Source organism: Benincasa hispida, chromosome 12 (assembly GCF_009727055.1).
Source record: "Benincasa hispida cultivar B227 chromosome 12, ASM972705v1, whole genome shotgun sequence".
Taxonomy (NCBI): Eukaryota; Viridiplantae; Streptophyta; class Magnoliopsida; order Cucurbitales; family Cucurbitaceae; genus Benincasa; species Benincasa hispida.
Genome location: NC_052360.1, coordinates 11,694,300 through 11,710,925, shown reverse-complemented (window position 1 = coordinate 11,710,925; position 16,626 = coordinate 11,694,300). Strand labels below are relative to the sequence as shown.

The window sequence follows — 16,626 nt, the reverse complement described above, 5'->3', positions numbered from 1 at the left end:
AATAAATAGATAAGATATAAGTGGAAATCGGGGATACATATTATAGTTTTTTGCTAAAAAAAACTTGAGGTTGAAAAAGGTCTTCTACCATGGTGATACAATGACTTCTTCTCCAAAACCCCTTAATCCAAGCTTATTTTGAGTCCCACAACTCAATCTAAGGTACCAAGAGGATAGTAGGAAAGGCCTTGAGGTGGTTCATAAGCAAATTTGGAGGAGATTTGTAGCTGAAATCGAGATTCAAGTGGTTCTTCAAAGGTATGTTATGAAACCCTCTTATTAGTTTATGAGCATGTTAATTTAAAGCCAAAATTAATGAATTAGAATGCTTAATGATCCGTTTTACTTCCATTGGGTGCTTTCTAACTATAAAAATTGTAACGGTCTGATCCTCAACAATGAAAAGGATCAGGTTTGTTTTTGCGCCCGAAAAAGAATGTTGTAGCAGTTCAACTCTAAGCCGTGGAAAGAGTCAAAGACTTCTAATGAAGTACTCAAGAGGAGCTTGAAAAATAGATGTAGGTCGATTGTGTCGAACCATTATAAAATTCTCGGTGTTAATTTCTCTATCCCTCTCATACTTTAATTTTGCAATTAATTTGTTGTTATATTTTTGTTGGATTCTAAGTCCTAAAACTTGTAGTTTGTAAATTAATAAACATATTCTGTTTTGTTTTTCGACAAAGTTTGTATTGAAATTGTAATCTCAAATCCAATAAACTAAGGTTCTGAGGCGAAACTTTATGTAGTGACATAAATGTGGATCAAGTTCAAATATATAGCCAAAATGGTCTGTAGTATATGAATAAGGTTGAGCGCCTTATTCTGGGGACACTATGGATACGACCCACTTTGTAGTTAGTACAAACGATGTGATCCTGAATCGTTCATATAGAGATATGTGAGTGGGGGCATCCTATGCAATGAGTTTGCATAAGACTGAACCATGAAATAGTCACTTTTTACGTTCTAAATGTCGTTTTATGTATAAAACTGACTATTTTGTTAATTGATGACCTAGGTAACTTAATCTTAATCCTAAGCTAACTATGAACTCATGTTCACTCGGAATTATCCTTAGAACTGCATCGAGGGCAGCTCATCATCGCTGGCCCAATAAGCCTCCCATTTTAGGGGTAAGGTCGGGTGGATAGCTGGGAACATAGGGTGCAAGACGGAATCACTCTTACCCATTATAGGGATAGTAGATAGGTTGTTCCCTTTCGTACTGAATCCACGTCTTGAACAAGGGGCCCCACTCTCTCCTTGGCCCGAGAGGGATTCAGTTTATAGATTGGACCTTAAATCAATTGTTCATTAGAGGATTAGTGGAACATAAGGAATAAGATGTAGTCTCGGGGATAAAACGATTTTTATGACCCAGCCGAGATTACGAACAACCTGTGAAGAATTAGCTTACTAATCATGGTTATATCAAATGGACACAAATATATCTATAGTGAGGGGAGTGAAACTACGGGACTATAGTGGAATGACCCGTTAGCTAACGAATGTTGATAGCTCCGTCTAAAGAGTTTAGCCAGCTAATCTCGGATCGTTGGAGCCCATGATCTATAGGTCCATTAGGTTCCCTTACTAACTCATATGGAATAAACTTAGAACAGTATGATAGAATGATTCGAATTGTTCGAATTAGGTGAAGAGAGAGAAACTGACAAGTATATGTGATATAGTGGTCGGGTTTTTCTGTTTAGAGATACAGCTTTAATATTTAAATGTGATTTAAATATCAAGAATATGAATACGTTCATATTCGAAAGCTCGGAAATAATGGAAATGGTCAAAGATATAAAAAGTCAAAGAGTTGACTTTTGACTTTGAAAAGTCAAACTTTGACCGACCTTATATTCAAATGTGATTTGAATTTCGAGAAATTGAATGTGGATTCATGCTCGGGAGGTCAAAATTAGTCAACACGAAAAAATTCAATAAAAGTAAAAATGTTGACTTTTTGGTAAAAGTTTGACTTTGACTAAATGACTATTTCACCCTTTGACTAAAGTTAGTGGGAAAATCCAAACTTTTGTTGGATAATTCCACTAACAAAATAGTGAGCTAGGTGTCGGCTTATAGTGGAGACATTAAGCCCAGTTAGACAGTGGATTTTAGGTGATGGGTTTTTATGAATTGATTTCATGCAATTGTTGCATGACCCCTATAAATATGAGCTTTTGAATTTGGATGAAATTTTTTTGACAATTTACCAATTTTTGTTTTCAAAATTGGGCTGGAAAAAAAGCCCAAACCCTACCTAAATTACATTTTCCTTTTCCATCTCTTTCTCTCTCTCGGTTTTCTTCATCCATCGGGTCCTACAACCCGGTTCTGAGTCCAGAGGATAGTAGGTCAACTCTAGTGGTGGTCCGGAAGTGTTCGGGTCGAGATTCAACAAGGAAAAGCGTTTTTCGGGAGCTACAGAGGTTGTATCCTACCCTTTTAATTTACTGTTTTTTTTCCTCTTTTTTGCATGCTAATTTCCTTTAAATTAAAAGCAATAAGAGTGTAATTAGATCTTTATTCCGCTGCGTATGTCTCGTGTTCCATCAAAAACAGTTTCAAGGGATCAAGTAATAGCCGCATATTGCATAGCGCACGGTATTCTGATCGATGTGGGCCAACTAATCGTAAAGCAAATTCGAGGTTTTGTTGGGCATGTGAGAGTCTAGTATTTCTTTCCTTGGACGGGTTCGAGCTTATGCCTCTCAGTGGGTGTAGGTATTGAAGGAGAGCCAATGCCGGAAGTCCATGGTCTCATCAACACAAAGATCTTAAGAATGCTTCTCAAAGACTCCCCTCACTGCCCCGAGCTTCCACTTAAAAGGCCCATTATTGATTTGAATGCGCCGCAGCAGCCAAAACCCAAGAAACGGTGCAAAGTTGACAAAGGCAAGGAAAAAGTCAAAGATCAATCAACGCAAGATCAAATACCCTTGGACCCCTTACCTTTGATTATTCGCCTTCCAAGCCCACCTACTGAACCCCTCTCCCCATGTCTCTTATACACATCTAGATGTGTATAAGAGACAGAATCACCGCAAGATCAAATACCCTTGGACCCCTTACCTTTGATTATTCGCCCTCCAAGCCCACCTACTGAACCCCTCTCCCCACTCCCAGAACACTTTACAAATCTCCTCCTCGCTCCCGATTCACCCAATGCATTCCTAGCAGCATCTTCCTCCCTTCCATCTCCATTGCATTTTTCTCCTCCATCGCCGCATGTTGACGACCCACACGATTTGGGTGAAGGCACTTCTGCTCAACTTCAAACCGTTGATGGTGAAACATCGCAGGCACATCCTTCCACCGCAACCCTTGCTACTGAACTAGTAGAGATGCGTTCTCTTCTCTCTCATCAACAAGAATTCTTCTGCCATTGAATAACGGAGTTACAAGAGAGCCACACAGAGGTTCAACGTAGTATTGCGATGACGCGACAGGTGCTGATCAACATTCAACGCAATATCTTTACGATCCACCTGAACCAAAGACAAATGGCAGAGCGCAACCATAAGTACTTTAACTTTTTGACAGCCTATTTATATGGTCCCATGGTGCCTCTGCATTTACAACAATCTCTGCACTTTGAAGAAGCTCTTCGAGTTCCTCCACAAAATCCTCCACCAGAGCCCCCGCCACAACTCTAAATTTGGGGGTGTGCCACATTCTCAATAAATCTGCAATTTTTCATTGCGGTCATTCTTTTATTTTATTCATTTCATTATTTTTATGTATAAAAGCTATACCTTGATTTTTTTTGTACATGCTTAAATTTTGTGTTGCAATAATTGTAATTCTTTGTATACTTAGTTAATTTTAATACAACTGAGTAACTATTCTTTCCGTATGCGTTAGCCTTTTTACTTATCGTACTTTGTCAATTATTGTGATATTCCTTGTCTTTAATTTTGCATTATTAATTGCGCTGCCATGATCAGTAATATGCATACCCTTAGCAGTATTTCTTATACTTTGCACTTTCTGACTAACACATAGATAATTAATAGCAATAGCACTACTTTACCTTTTCTATTTCAAGACTCTGCTCAAACCTTCTTTTCAAAATTTTGACTAAGTGTTTTGTCTATTCTATCCAAAACAAAGCAATGAGGACCTTGCGCATCTCTAAATTTGGGGGTGGGGAAGGTTTGAGCAGATGCGATCAAGCAGATGTGGTCATTATCAGGAAAATGCGTTTGTTATAAAATAATAATAATAATAATAATTCATAAAAACTCCAATTTCAGCACAAGGAAAAATCCCAACCTAATAAGAGTTAAGTCGTGAAAAGAACCTGCTCGTAGTTAGATGTTCACATGTCACCCATGGGAGCAAGTCAGAACGAAGGTAGGTTTCCAAGATCGACGCAATATGAAAAAAAAGGAGAAAATAAGAATACAAGAGACAACTCCTCTGACCAACAAAAGTAAAGCTTAGTTGAAAATCAAGAGTTGAAGTTGAGATTGGCACACAACCGTAGTTGGATGCTCGCATGACACCTGTGGGAGCAAGCTAAAACGAAGGGTGTAACCATGATCAACAATCTCTAATAAAATGATGCAAACCAGACCACCGCATAAAAACGCACCTAGTTGTTTTTGCAAGAAGAGGTAAATATTCTTCTCAAAACAAGAAGGGAATTTTTTAGTAGAGGTTTGTTGTATAAAAGAATAAAGTAGAGCATGCTGATAAATTATTAAAGGATAAAAGGAAATTGCATTGTTAAGTAATGTTGTAGAGGTGGAGCATTCGGAGCAACCAATCGACGCAAAGTTAGGTTAGGAATTGAGCAAAATTACCTTAGTTGAAGATATGCTTGAGGACAATCATATATCTAAAGTTGGGGGTGTGATAACTTGTAGAAATACAAGTTATTTATACTGTTTTATTTAGATATTACGACAAAAAGAGAGAAAAGTTGCGTCAATAGTATAAAAATTGGCTAAGAAATACGGAAATTATGAAATGTCGTAAACGCACCCACTAACACCATTGCGATGGCAAAATAGAATGTTTCAGTCTCTTTTTTGTAGGAAATAGGTCACTGCATGCGTTAATGGCTCGAAGAAAAAATGTACAATGCATCTACATCGCATGCGCCCATCAATCAAGAACGAAGAGATGATCAACACAATGACGGTGCATGCAACAATCGATTAAGAGCTTTAGCGATTAACGCATTTCAACCGCATGCAGTAATAAAAAACAACACCACATGCGGCGATAGATCGAAGATGTGAAGAGTAACGCATTCAGGAGCAATTCTGACAAGTGTACAACTTTTTGTTGTGCAATTCTGACAGATTGATCGTGAAACAGAAAGGAATTTTCCATTCCGCCATTGTAGGAACTACCATATTTAGTCAGTGGAGACCAAAAATTCAAAGAGCCAAGGTCTTGCCTATAAATAGCTTCCTCAAATTCGCTGAAATATATACATGCATATATAGATACTGGGATATATACATACAGAGATATATTGAAAGGAGAGAGAGGCTGGTCTGAAGAGACTTACAGAGTAAATCTGGGAGAACGACGAGACAAGGCCGAGAGGTGAGTCTCCAAGTAAAGAATTCTTCCAATTCTCGAAGCTGAAGCTCTGTGCAAAAGGTCAATTCTACCGGGAAAGCAAGCCTGAGAGGGAAGTTTTCCTCTCCACCACATTCATACGCCGGAAAGCACAAGTCTCCAATTGGGATCTATGTCAAGACGATGACACTCTTTCCGTATTTGTTTCTATTCTCTAATTCATCTTATATGTTCATCTTCTTTAATCTCTCATTCACAAACATGTATCAAATGCTTAATTTTAGAATTAAATGTTATCATCGTCATCATTATCATCTCTCTGTCTCTTTCCATCATTTATCATCCATTTTCTCCATGATGTGTTCTTAAATACCGAGGTAAATAGCGAGAATTAAGTGAGTGAGTTAATCTGTGTCAAGGAATCAATTAAGTTTGGAAGAATGCGTTAACTAAAGCGAGAAGTATTTCCAGAGATGAAAACAACCTTCCATTCATCACGTTCATCTCTGTTTCACCATAGACGTATGGGAACGCGGGCGGTCACTGAAATGTGTACGCCAAGGGAAAGCGGAACCTTAGTTACGTCCTTAACACGATTAACGAACTTGCGTTGTTTTCACTCTTTACTCTTTCTCTTTTTGCTTCATTCACAAGACTTGCCATCACATCCATAGATTCTTTTGTACAACTTCACAGCCAGTCCTCGATCCCTGTATCATGTATCATGTATCATAGTAGTTAGGAATTTACTTTATCAACGCATCTTTACTTTACAACGCATTTTACTTTATCAACGAATCTTTAATTTTAGCGCAATTTATATTTCTGTACAAACCAAAATTCTTTATTCATTATTAAAACTAGTTGCATGTATCACATAAGTATCGCATTTAACGACAACAATCCCGGTGTTCGACCTCGACTCACTTTGAGAAACTTGCGTTAGAATTATACTTGGTTTCAACGCAAGGAAACTTGTGACATGCACTACTTCATCGCATACTACGAGCATATCACTATCAACGCATACACTTAGAACGTAGTATCGCATAAAATGTCTTTATTGTAAATCACGTGAGCGCATATAGCACATCATTCATTTCATTCATCAGCGCAATAGATAAAGATAGCATTCCATTTTCACCGTTACAAGTTTATGGCAACATGAGCTTGTATTACATTCATCCATCAGTAGTGTGTATAAGCGATACAAAACATAACACAGCATAACACTCCATTTGTATCCTTGTATGATTCATATTCACATTGTCCCTATGCCGAAACATTTAATTTTTATTGCTACACCTGCCCAAAGAATCGTCAGAAAACCTCAGCGAAAACCCTTTATAGCCAAACCACTCATCCGAGAGGGGCCGAGCACGAGAGTGCCCCTGCGGCCAAACCTGAGGTGGTGCTCCCAGTACCGTCATCAGAAAATGAGAAGAAGAGAAGAGATGACAAAGAGGTATTTGGGAGCATTTTAAGCAACATGGAAAGAGGAGGGGGGGGGGTTACTTGAAGTTGGAGTTGTAAATCAGCCCCTACCTTCGAAGGAGAAGATGGCAGAAGCTTCGCGGAGAAGGGCCCTGGCCGTTGTGGATCCTAAGGAGACTGTTCTATTAGACTCCAATGAGGGACTCATCAGGGCCGTTTTGGAGGAGGTCGGAGCGAAGAAGCAGCCGGAGATGGCTGAAGGGAAGAAGAAAAGAAAAAGCAAGGAAAAACGGGGTAGAAGGCGATGAAGCTGCATGACCAAAGAAGAAGAAGAAAGAAAAGAAGTCGAGTGAGAAGAGACAGCGCAGGCGAGAGGAGAAGTGACTGAAGAAGGAAGAGAAGAAGAAGAGGGCGAAAAGCCTAGATGTTGATGGAGAATCCACCACCGCAAGGGTAGAGGAGGGGGTGTCACCGCAAGAAAAAGAATCAGCGCAACCTCAAGTTTCATCAATGCATATAAGAATGGTTGCGACTGAGGATAGAAAAGATCCAGACGTTACCCCTCTGATGCAGCGTCGTAAGGAGAATGCACCGTAAGGGTCAACAAGTGACCCACAATCTTTCCAACGTATAGCAGAGGAGAAGAAGAAAAGACAAAGAGAAGAAAAGGAGAAACAAGAAAAGATGTTACGAGCGCGCCAAATCATTGCATCAGGCGATTTGGCAAGAAAAATCCACAATGAGGAGGTGTGCTATAACAACACAATATCGGCAGAAGAAGAAAGAAGAAGGCTCGAGGATGATCAATGCATATTGCTTGCCTCGGAGCAATTTGAAAAAGAGATGAGAGAAGAAGAAGAAGAAGAAGAAAAGAAGAAAAATGAGGAGAAGGAAAAACGGCGCAAGGCCAATGTGCAACACATAAGAGAGAATAAAAGAAAAGAAGTTGCGGAATGGAAAAGGGAACAAGAAGAGCAACGCAAGGAATGGGAATGCAAACAAAGACAAACCCAAACTCTACCCAAATTCCATATTATTTTCAGTCTCCTTCTCTCTCTCAGGTTCTTCATCCACTGGGTCCCACAACCCGGTTCTGAGTCCACAGGATAGTAGGTCAACTCTAGTAGTGGTCCGTTCGTGTTCGGGTCGAGATTCAGTGAGAAAAAGCGGGTTTCGGGAGCTTCAAAGGTAAATTTTAATTACTGTTTTTCCTTTAATTACATGCATTTTTCCTTTAAATTAAAAGCAATTAGAGTGTAATTAGGTCCTTTATCCGCTGCGTATGTCTCGTGTTCCATCAATTGCATGAAATTAATTGCAATATTTGTTTCTTAAATTAATTGCTTAATATTTATTTAGGTTGGTTGAATTGATTTTTACATGTCTCATACCAGTCTTTTTACTAATATTAAACTGGATACTTAAAAGTGTTAGATTTAATTATTTGACTATTTTTTGTTGAATTTATTTGCATGAATTTATTGTTTAAATTACTTATTAGCAAAAAAGTTTGTTAATTTATTTAATTGGGTCTACTTTAGTAAAAAAAATTTCATTGGTTGAAATTAACCCTCTTCACCCCTCTAGGGTTACCATATCAATCCGACATCAGGAATATGGTGCACATTCTTTAATGTAAGCGTGCACCCAACACTTTTCTTCACACGAATATCACCTAATTCAACTATGCTAGTTGAGCTCTTATTTCCCATCTTCACACTACGAAAATCACCAAATTGATAGTTCATAAAATACTCTTTTACGGGAACACAATGGTATGAAGCACTTAAATCTACCAGCCACTGTGTCTGAACTCTCTGCATGATGACATTCACTAGTTGCACAAATCAAGGTGACAACATTATCACTTTGAGAAATAATTGTTGCAATATTTGTATCATCTTCCTATTTTTGTGAGTCTTGCTTCTTACCTTGTTCTTTCTTCCAATGGTAGAAAAACTTTTTTATATGCCTAGGCTTGTTGCAATAATGACATGTCCCAATCTCTTTGCCTCTAGATTTGGACCTTCCCTTTGAGTTACCATGACCTTTGGGTACCCTACTCTTGTTTCTTCCAGGATTCTCAACAACAAAAGTATGTGAATCAGTAACTCCCACATCATTTCTTCTTATCTCTTCATTGAACATGCTTTGTTTGATAACATTCAAAGACAAAAAACTTTATGAAGCAGAGTTACTAGTAGTAACAACCAAGGTTTACCAACTGTCTGGCAAAGAACTCAATAAGAATAAAGCCTGCAATTCATCATCAAGATCAATCTTCATAGTAGTCAACTTATTAATAATATCCTGAAGTCACTCAAATGCTCAGAAACAAACTTCTCACCCTTCAATTTCAAATTAATAAGTCACTTGATTAATGGAACTTTGTTATGTATGGTATTCCTTTCATAAAGGCCTTCCAATTTTTTTCACAACTTATATGGGGACTCCTTAGAAACATGGTTGAAAATGCTAATATCAATCCATTGCCTGATAGTCCCTAAAGTTTTTCTCTTTAACTTTCTCCAATCCTTTTCTTCCATTTTCCCTGGTTCTGCCAGTTTAGAAAATTGTGCCATAAGCTTTCGTGTTGTTTCAATTAGATCAAACAAATCTTTGCAATACAACAAATCTTCCATCATCGGTCTCCAAATGGAATAATTCGTTGATGTCAATTTAATCATTGAACTACCTCCACCTAACTAGTAGACTCCGTAACAACGATTAAACTAAAACCCACTCTGATACCAAATGATATGACCCAAACAATATATCAATAATCTACTAGGATCTTCTCCAAGATAATCAACCAAACAATTGTACTCCACAACACCACAAATTAATCACCAAATAATCACCAAGCAATCAACCAATAATGGACAGTAATAAATCATAAAATTTTGGAAGACTAAAGGCAAAGAGCACACATGAATTATACATGGAAAACCCCTTCGATGTGGAGTAAAAACCACAGGACTTGTGAGGAGGACCTTGTCAACTTCTCTTATTATTATAAAATTAAGGGAAAAAGACCTCAATCATTCACACAAAGATTCATTACTCACTAACACTTTCATACATAAGAGATCAATACTTGAGAGATAAAAAAAAATGAAAAATCACTCAGTTTTATAGATTTTGTTCAATATTGACCCTATGTGTCCCAAACAGATTGACCAAATTTCAGCACAATCCAATGGTACAAACTTCAAAAATTGACAATTTTGTAGAAGTTGCTAAAAAATCGAACTACACAACTTTCTGTCTTTTCTCTGATTGTCTACCTCTTTTTTCACTCTCTTCCTCCTTAGGTCATCCCATATCACATAAAAGAAAACATAGGGCTTTCAAAATGGGTCAACCCAAGATTAACCCAAATTGGGCCAAACAAATTTACCAACATTTTAGACTCACAAAACACAAGTTTAGAATTAAAATTTTGCTTGTGCAACAAGTGGGCTAGACGCCCACAACAATACACATATTCCACATTCATAGTGTAATACCCTAGGCCCAAGATTCGGACCAGGATTCGAAATTCGAATTCGGCCCTTGATGGCCCCCGGCATTCCCCTACATCCCCTGCGACCTGGCTACGTCATCCTCACTTGCCTCGAATGCTTCTAGGATTGCTCCAAGCTAAGCACGCTTAACTTTGAAATTCTTATGGTTGAGCCAACGAAAAGGAAGGTGCACCTTGTTGGTATAGGTAGTAACTTTTAATTCTTTTAAGCCTTTCTTAACCATACTTTCATGTCCTCAGGATCCTTCTCATTCAGATATGATATCGGTTCATTCATATACGCCTCCTGAACTCGGGTCGTTACACATAGATTTCCTATACATAGAAAAAAGATAGTTTCTATCAAAATGCCTAACTATCAAATCATTTATGTTTGACACTGTTCACCCCACAGAGTTAAACAAATTTAAAATGGAACCATTTTAATCAACTCTAACAAAATGTATGAACGTTGCCTTGTCATCTCTAAAATGTATGAACGTTGCCTTGTCATCTCTCTCGTAAAAACATTAATAATCCCATAACGAAACAAACATATATGACATAACATAAATTTGGTATTCTATATATTTGGGTGCATTTATGGTGATGGAAATCAAGAAATGAGAACTGATAATGGTGAGATCGGCCTCATTGTAATTGATGTTCTTTACCTAACTATGCAGTGAGAATCAATTGTAGGCTCCACCATTTTTTATTACATCCAAACAAGTAATCTTATTCCTCTACAATAGGTGGTAATTTGATTACAATTACTCAATTACAAGGGTGTCGCACTATATATATATATACTTTACACCATTTGCCATTTTTCTGTCCTTTAATATCTTATTATTTACTTTTTTTTACCGCCTCTTACTTGGGATTTCTGTTTTTAGTATCACAATGGAGGAAAAAAATTAATATAAATATATATATTGATGGTCTTGTAATTCTTTTATAGGGTAAAAATAAAGGAGTCAAATCATATATTTGAATTTGGTTCAATGATTATAATCTTCTACTTGGTATTTTTTTTTTCTTTTACCATACAACAAATATAAGGACAAGAATTTTAATTTGACTTCACATGAATGAAAATATGATCATGCTTACGTTGTTCTATTTGAATTTTGTTTTCTAAGTTTCACACTATCTCTAATTTTTTGATCTTGTTAATGCAATGAAATTGACAAAAGAATACGATACAATAAATGATATTTGATGTCTAGATTAAAGTACTAATAAAAGATTAAATATATTTAATGTCAAGATTAAAATACTAATAAAAGATTAAATATGTTTTAGTTCATTTTGTTCTTTTTTTTTTAAGAAAAAAATAGCCGGTTAAATTAAGAGTTTATGTTTAATGTGACTTAACATGGTATTAAAGTAGAAAGTTATGATACCACAATAAGTCTATTTCAATATCGTTTCCTCTCCATATAAAAGTCCATGGTTCAATCCTCAACTTAAAATAATAAATAATAAAAACAAAATTTAGGATAATGTTTGCTTCATAAATTATGAGACCGTGATTTCAGACTGACTGGGTTAGCGAGGCCCAACTTGAAAAGCGGAAGCCCACAAAAGGTTAACCAAAGTTTTAGAAAAGAAAACAAAAAATAAAAATAAAAAAACGCCCACCGTGGGGCTCGAACCCACGACCACAAGGTTAAGAGCCTTGCGCTCTACCAACTGAACTAGACGGGCTTGTCGACTTCAACTTCCCAGTTCATTTAATATATTGAAACTAGAAGATTGCATTTATTTGGTTAACGTATCATGAATAAATTTAGGTAAAAATACCATTTTGTCATTTTACTCTTGGATTTTTTTTTTTCAATTTTAGTATGTAAATTTATTATTTACATAAAAAAAATAGAAGAAGACTTCAAAATTCTTACGGTGAGTCAAAATAACAATATATTTATTTTCACATTCATAAATTTAAAGTCAAAATTTACCAAGTTTTGTACTAAAGATTTCTCTTTTCAATTTTTTTTTTTTCATATTTTTTGTACTAAAGATTAAAGAAAGAAGGGGGGAAATTACAATTACTCTTCTAGTTCTATTATTAAAATGAATCCATTGCATCAGTAGCAAGAAATAGTGCTTCCAGTTCTGATGCTCGCTTCCGAGCTAAAAGTCTTCTTGAACAGCTCTATAAATTTCAAGCAAGCTACTCAAATTCATGCCCACATTCTCGTCAATGGGCTTCCAAATCTCGAGTCTTGCTTGGTCCGTCAAATCACTCGTTCTGAGTTCACTTGCGCCAGAATCGTATCCCTTTATCTCCAACAAATTCTTCACCATTCGCAAAACCCAGATGCGTTCACATGGGCCTGCGCCGTTCGATTCTTTTCCCAGAATGGCCAGTTCATGGAAGCAATCTCTCATTATGTTCAGATGCAGAGATTGGGACTGCATCCGGGCACTTTTGCTGTATCCTCGACTTTGAGAGCTTGCGGTAGGATTATGTGTAAGTTTGGTGGAAGCTATGTTCACGCTCAGGTTTATAAGTTTGGGTTTTGTCGCTGTGTTTACGTGCAAACTGCCCTTGTCGATTTTTACTCAAAACTGGGTGATATGGGTTTTGCTCAGAAGGTGTTTGATGATATGACTGAGAAAAATGTGGTTTCGTGGAATTCAATCTTGTCTGGTTATGTGAAAATTGGGAACTTAGTTGACGCTCAGAAAGTGTTCGATGAAATGCCTCTGAAAGATGTCATATCTTGGAATTCCATGTTGACAGGATTCGCCAATTCTGGAAATATGGATCGAGCGTGGTGTTTATTTCAACAAATGGGGGAGAAAAGTTCGGCTTCTTGGAATGCAATGATCAGTGGCTACGTGAACTGTGGAGACATAAAGTCTGCTAGAAACCTGTTTGATGTAATGCCTAACAGAAATAATGTTTCGTGGATTACATTGATTGCTGGGTATTCGAAGCTTGGGGAGGTTAATTCTGCTTATGAGCTCTTTGATAAGATGGGTGAGAAGGAGCTTCTCTCATTTAACGCAATGATTGCTTGCTATTCACAAAATAGTCTGCCTAACAAAGCATTGGAGTTATTCAACCAAATGCTTCAACCCGATGTGAACATCCAACCCGATGAGATGACTTTTGCTAGCATTATATCTGCTTGTACTCAGCTGGGAAATCTGAATTGTGGTACTTGGATTGAGTCGTATATGGAAAAACTTGGGATTGAGTTGGATGATCATTTGGCGACTGCATTAGTAGATCTATATGCAAAATCCGGGAACATTGAGAGGGCGTTTGAGCTGTTCAATGGTCTGAAAAAGAGGGATTTAATCGCTTATTCAGCTATGATCTTTGGATGTGGGATAAATGGTAAGGCATATAAAGCAATCAGGTTATTCAAAGAGATGCTAAGTGTTAACATTTGCCCAAATCTAGTGACGTATGCCGGACTTCTTACAGCGTATAACCATGGCGGTTTAGTTGATGAAGGTTACCTTTGCTTCTCGTCCATGAAGGACCATGGACTTGAGCCACTGGCTGATCATTATGGAATCATGGTGGATTTGTTGGGCAGAGCAGGGCGGTTAGAAGAAGCATATGAGATTATACAGAGCATGCCAGTACAGCCAAATGCTGGGGTCTGGGGAGCCTTGCTTCATGCTTGTAAATTACATAACAATGTTGAGCTTGGTGAGATAGCGGCTCAAAATAGCTTGAAGTCGGTGACCGATACAACCGGATATCGGTCTCTTCTAGCCAACATTTACTCTTCTATGGAGAGGTGGGATGATGCTAAGAGGCTGAGAAAAGCCATGGGAAATAAAGTATTTGTCAAGATATCTGGGTGTAGTTGGATGGAGCAATCTGAAAGCTGAATATATATCCTCTAAATTTTGCTTGGAACAACCTTTCTCCAAGGAGAAAACAGATGCTAAAGATAAAAAGATTGAATCTTAAATGAAAGTTCTTGATGGTTAGGTCCTTTATGTTCCTAATATTAAGTTCTTGATAGTTAACTTGTGAATTTCACTTTTAAGAGGAAGAATTATTTTCATGATTGGGCTAATTTGAAATAGCTAGAAATGCCCATCCTATTTACTTGGGTTGGGTTGAAGATGTTTTTTGCATCAATTAGAAAATTCAGGTTGGTTGGGTTGACGACCCAAATGACCCAAATAAAGTCTTCAACTCAATCCAATCTTTAAAATTCAGGTTGGATTGGGTTGGATTGTCGGGTTAATAACTTTTTTTTCTTTTTAATTAAAGATATATAAATTTATGTACAACACATGACTAATAACTAATATTTCATAAAATTCAAATGCTAAATACCAAATATTTATGATATTTATTGCAAACGTTAAACAAAGACAAATACTATAACAATTTTAAAAGAAAAATATTAAAAAACCACAAATTAATCAATATAAAGTAATTCAACTTTAAAAAAAGAGAAATATATATATAGGTTAGGTTGGGATCTTTTTTTAAACAATCCATGACCCAACCCAAGAACAAAACGAACCAACTGGAACATTTCGTAAAATAACCCAAAAAGCAAAATTTTTTTTATGGATGACCTCTTTCTAAAAACTTTGAACTTTACAGAAAATTGGAGAGGCTACGACATCTCATCCTCGGACCCAAGAACGATAGCAAACCAATTCTCTGTAAGGATGTGGAGGCTGCATTTGAAAAGTTCAAATTTTTTAACAATGAAGATGTTGTGAAGGTGTGAAGGTTGTAACAAGAAAATATGCAACTATTTAGGAAACAATATGTTGCTCAATTGTGGGCCAATAAATATTTATGGTAATTTGAATTTCATAGTATCCGCAACAATTACATTTAATTAGTATACTTGGCCTAACCTAAACGATCTTTTAGTATAATTAAACGATCGTTTAAATTATACTAAGAGATCAACGATCGTTTAGGTTTAACTAAACGATCGGTTAGATAATGCTAAAAGATCGTTAATTTATGTATAATACTAAAAGATCGTTTTACATAAACAATCGTTTATGTATAATACTAAAAGATTGTTATACCTAAACAATCTATTAATATTAGCTAAACGATCGTTTAGTTAAACCTATAAGATCCTTAGTATAACCTACACGATCATTTAATTCGGTTACATATTGTTTATCTTCGATGGACCCATGTTTGATGTTATCAGTGGTTGCCTACATGTTTTTTTGTTATGTCCTACGCCACTGCATCTTGTGCACCTATGGATCTATCGTGACTCCTCCCCAGTAAAAGGTATATGAACGGTCTGACGTCGACCAACACTTGCTACCTCTCGTGGTGGTAAAATTTCGATGTCGTTAAAGTCCGACTGTCGCCTCCATTCTTGCCTATGACCAATGGGGTAAATCGGTTATGCGTATGGAGCAAGGACACATTCAACAGTAAACCACTTTGCACATAGAGTTTGGACATTTATGTGCCACAGTGCAGCCGCAACAATTGCATATGAACAAGGAATCTCTAGACAATTGAATTCCATGCAACTACACGTACGTGCATGAAGATCTACCAACCCACCCAAACGTCCATCATCTACATTGAATACATGCATGTCAACCGGGAAAACACGGTACGTTCTAGATTTCAATTCCTCAACCTTCAAAATATCAAATGCATAATCAGAAACTACATTTGTGCGGTGAATGTAGAACCATCCATGTAACCACTCATGTATGTGCTCTAACAGCTTTGTGATGGGGAGTTCTCGAGCATCCTTTAGCACTAGATTAAGGTATTCTACTATGTTTGTGGTCATCTTGTCATTGATCGGGGGTAAAAACGGTATTTCACATGTAGAAAAGTCAATGAAAACAAAGTTTTTAGAGAGAGGTCAGCCATAGAAAAGTTTTTTGCTTTTTGGGTTATTTTATGAAATTTTCCTAACCAACCCAACCCTTACATTTTGGGTTGTGTAGTCCAGGTTGTTCGGGTTATTTGAACACTCATATTTACTTGTTTGCAAATGGACAACAGGAATGCATTCATTTTTATGTATCCCTCCTTATCACTCACATCAATAAAGAATTTAAATAATTAAAAAAAAAAATTGACACTCGACAAATTATGATTGGATAATTTGATAAAATACACAATGATAGATATTATTCAGGAT

At 36.8% G+C, this 16,626-nt stretch overlaps 2 protein-coding genes and 1 non-coding gene across 3 annotated transcripts; 1 reads left to right on the top strand and 2 right to left on the bottom strand.

The window, feature by feature from the left end:
- Positions 1-12,129: 12,129 nt before the first annotated feature.
- On the bottom strand, positions 12,130-12,202 carry TRNAK-CUU. The gene has a single exon. It is a non-coding gene; the product is annotated as a tRNA-Lys (tRNA).
- A 325-nt stretch (positions 12,203-12,527) lies between these two features.
- On the top strand, positions 12,528-14,464 carry LOC120092803 (pentatricopeptide repeat-containing protein At4g22760). The gene has a single exon (XM_039051007.1). The coding sequence runs from the start codon at positions 12,617-12,619 to the stop codon at positions 14,351-14,353; it is 1,737 nt and encodes a 578-aa protein (XP_038906935.1). The 5' UTR covers positions 12,528-12,616; the 3' UTR covers positions 14,354-14,464.
- Positions 14,465-15,864: 1,400 nt separating this feature from the next.
- LOC120067395 lies at positions 15,865-16,269 on the bottom strand. Its single transcript, XM_039018963.1, has one exon. It carries the CDS (start codon positions 16,267-16,269, stop codon positions 15,865-15,867), a length of 405 nt encoding a protein of 134 aa, XP_038874891.1.
- Positions 16,270-16,626: the final 357 nt, after the last annotated feature.

Excerpts from the sequence above, each read along its gene's own strand:
- LOC120092803 (XM_039051007.1), top strand. The coding sequence starts at position 12,617 with ATGCTCGCTTCCGAGCTAAAAGTCTTCTTGAACAGCTCTATAAATTTC.
- LOC120067395 (XM_039018963.1), bottom strand. The coding sequence starts at position 16,269 with ATGACCACAAACATAGTAGAATACCTTAATCTAGTGCTAAAGGATGCT.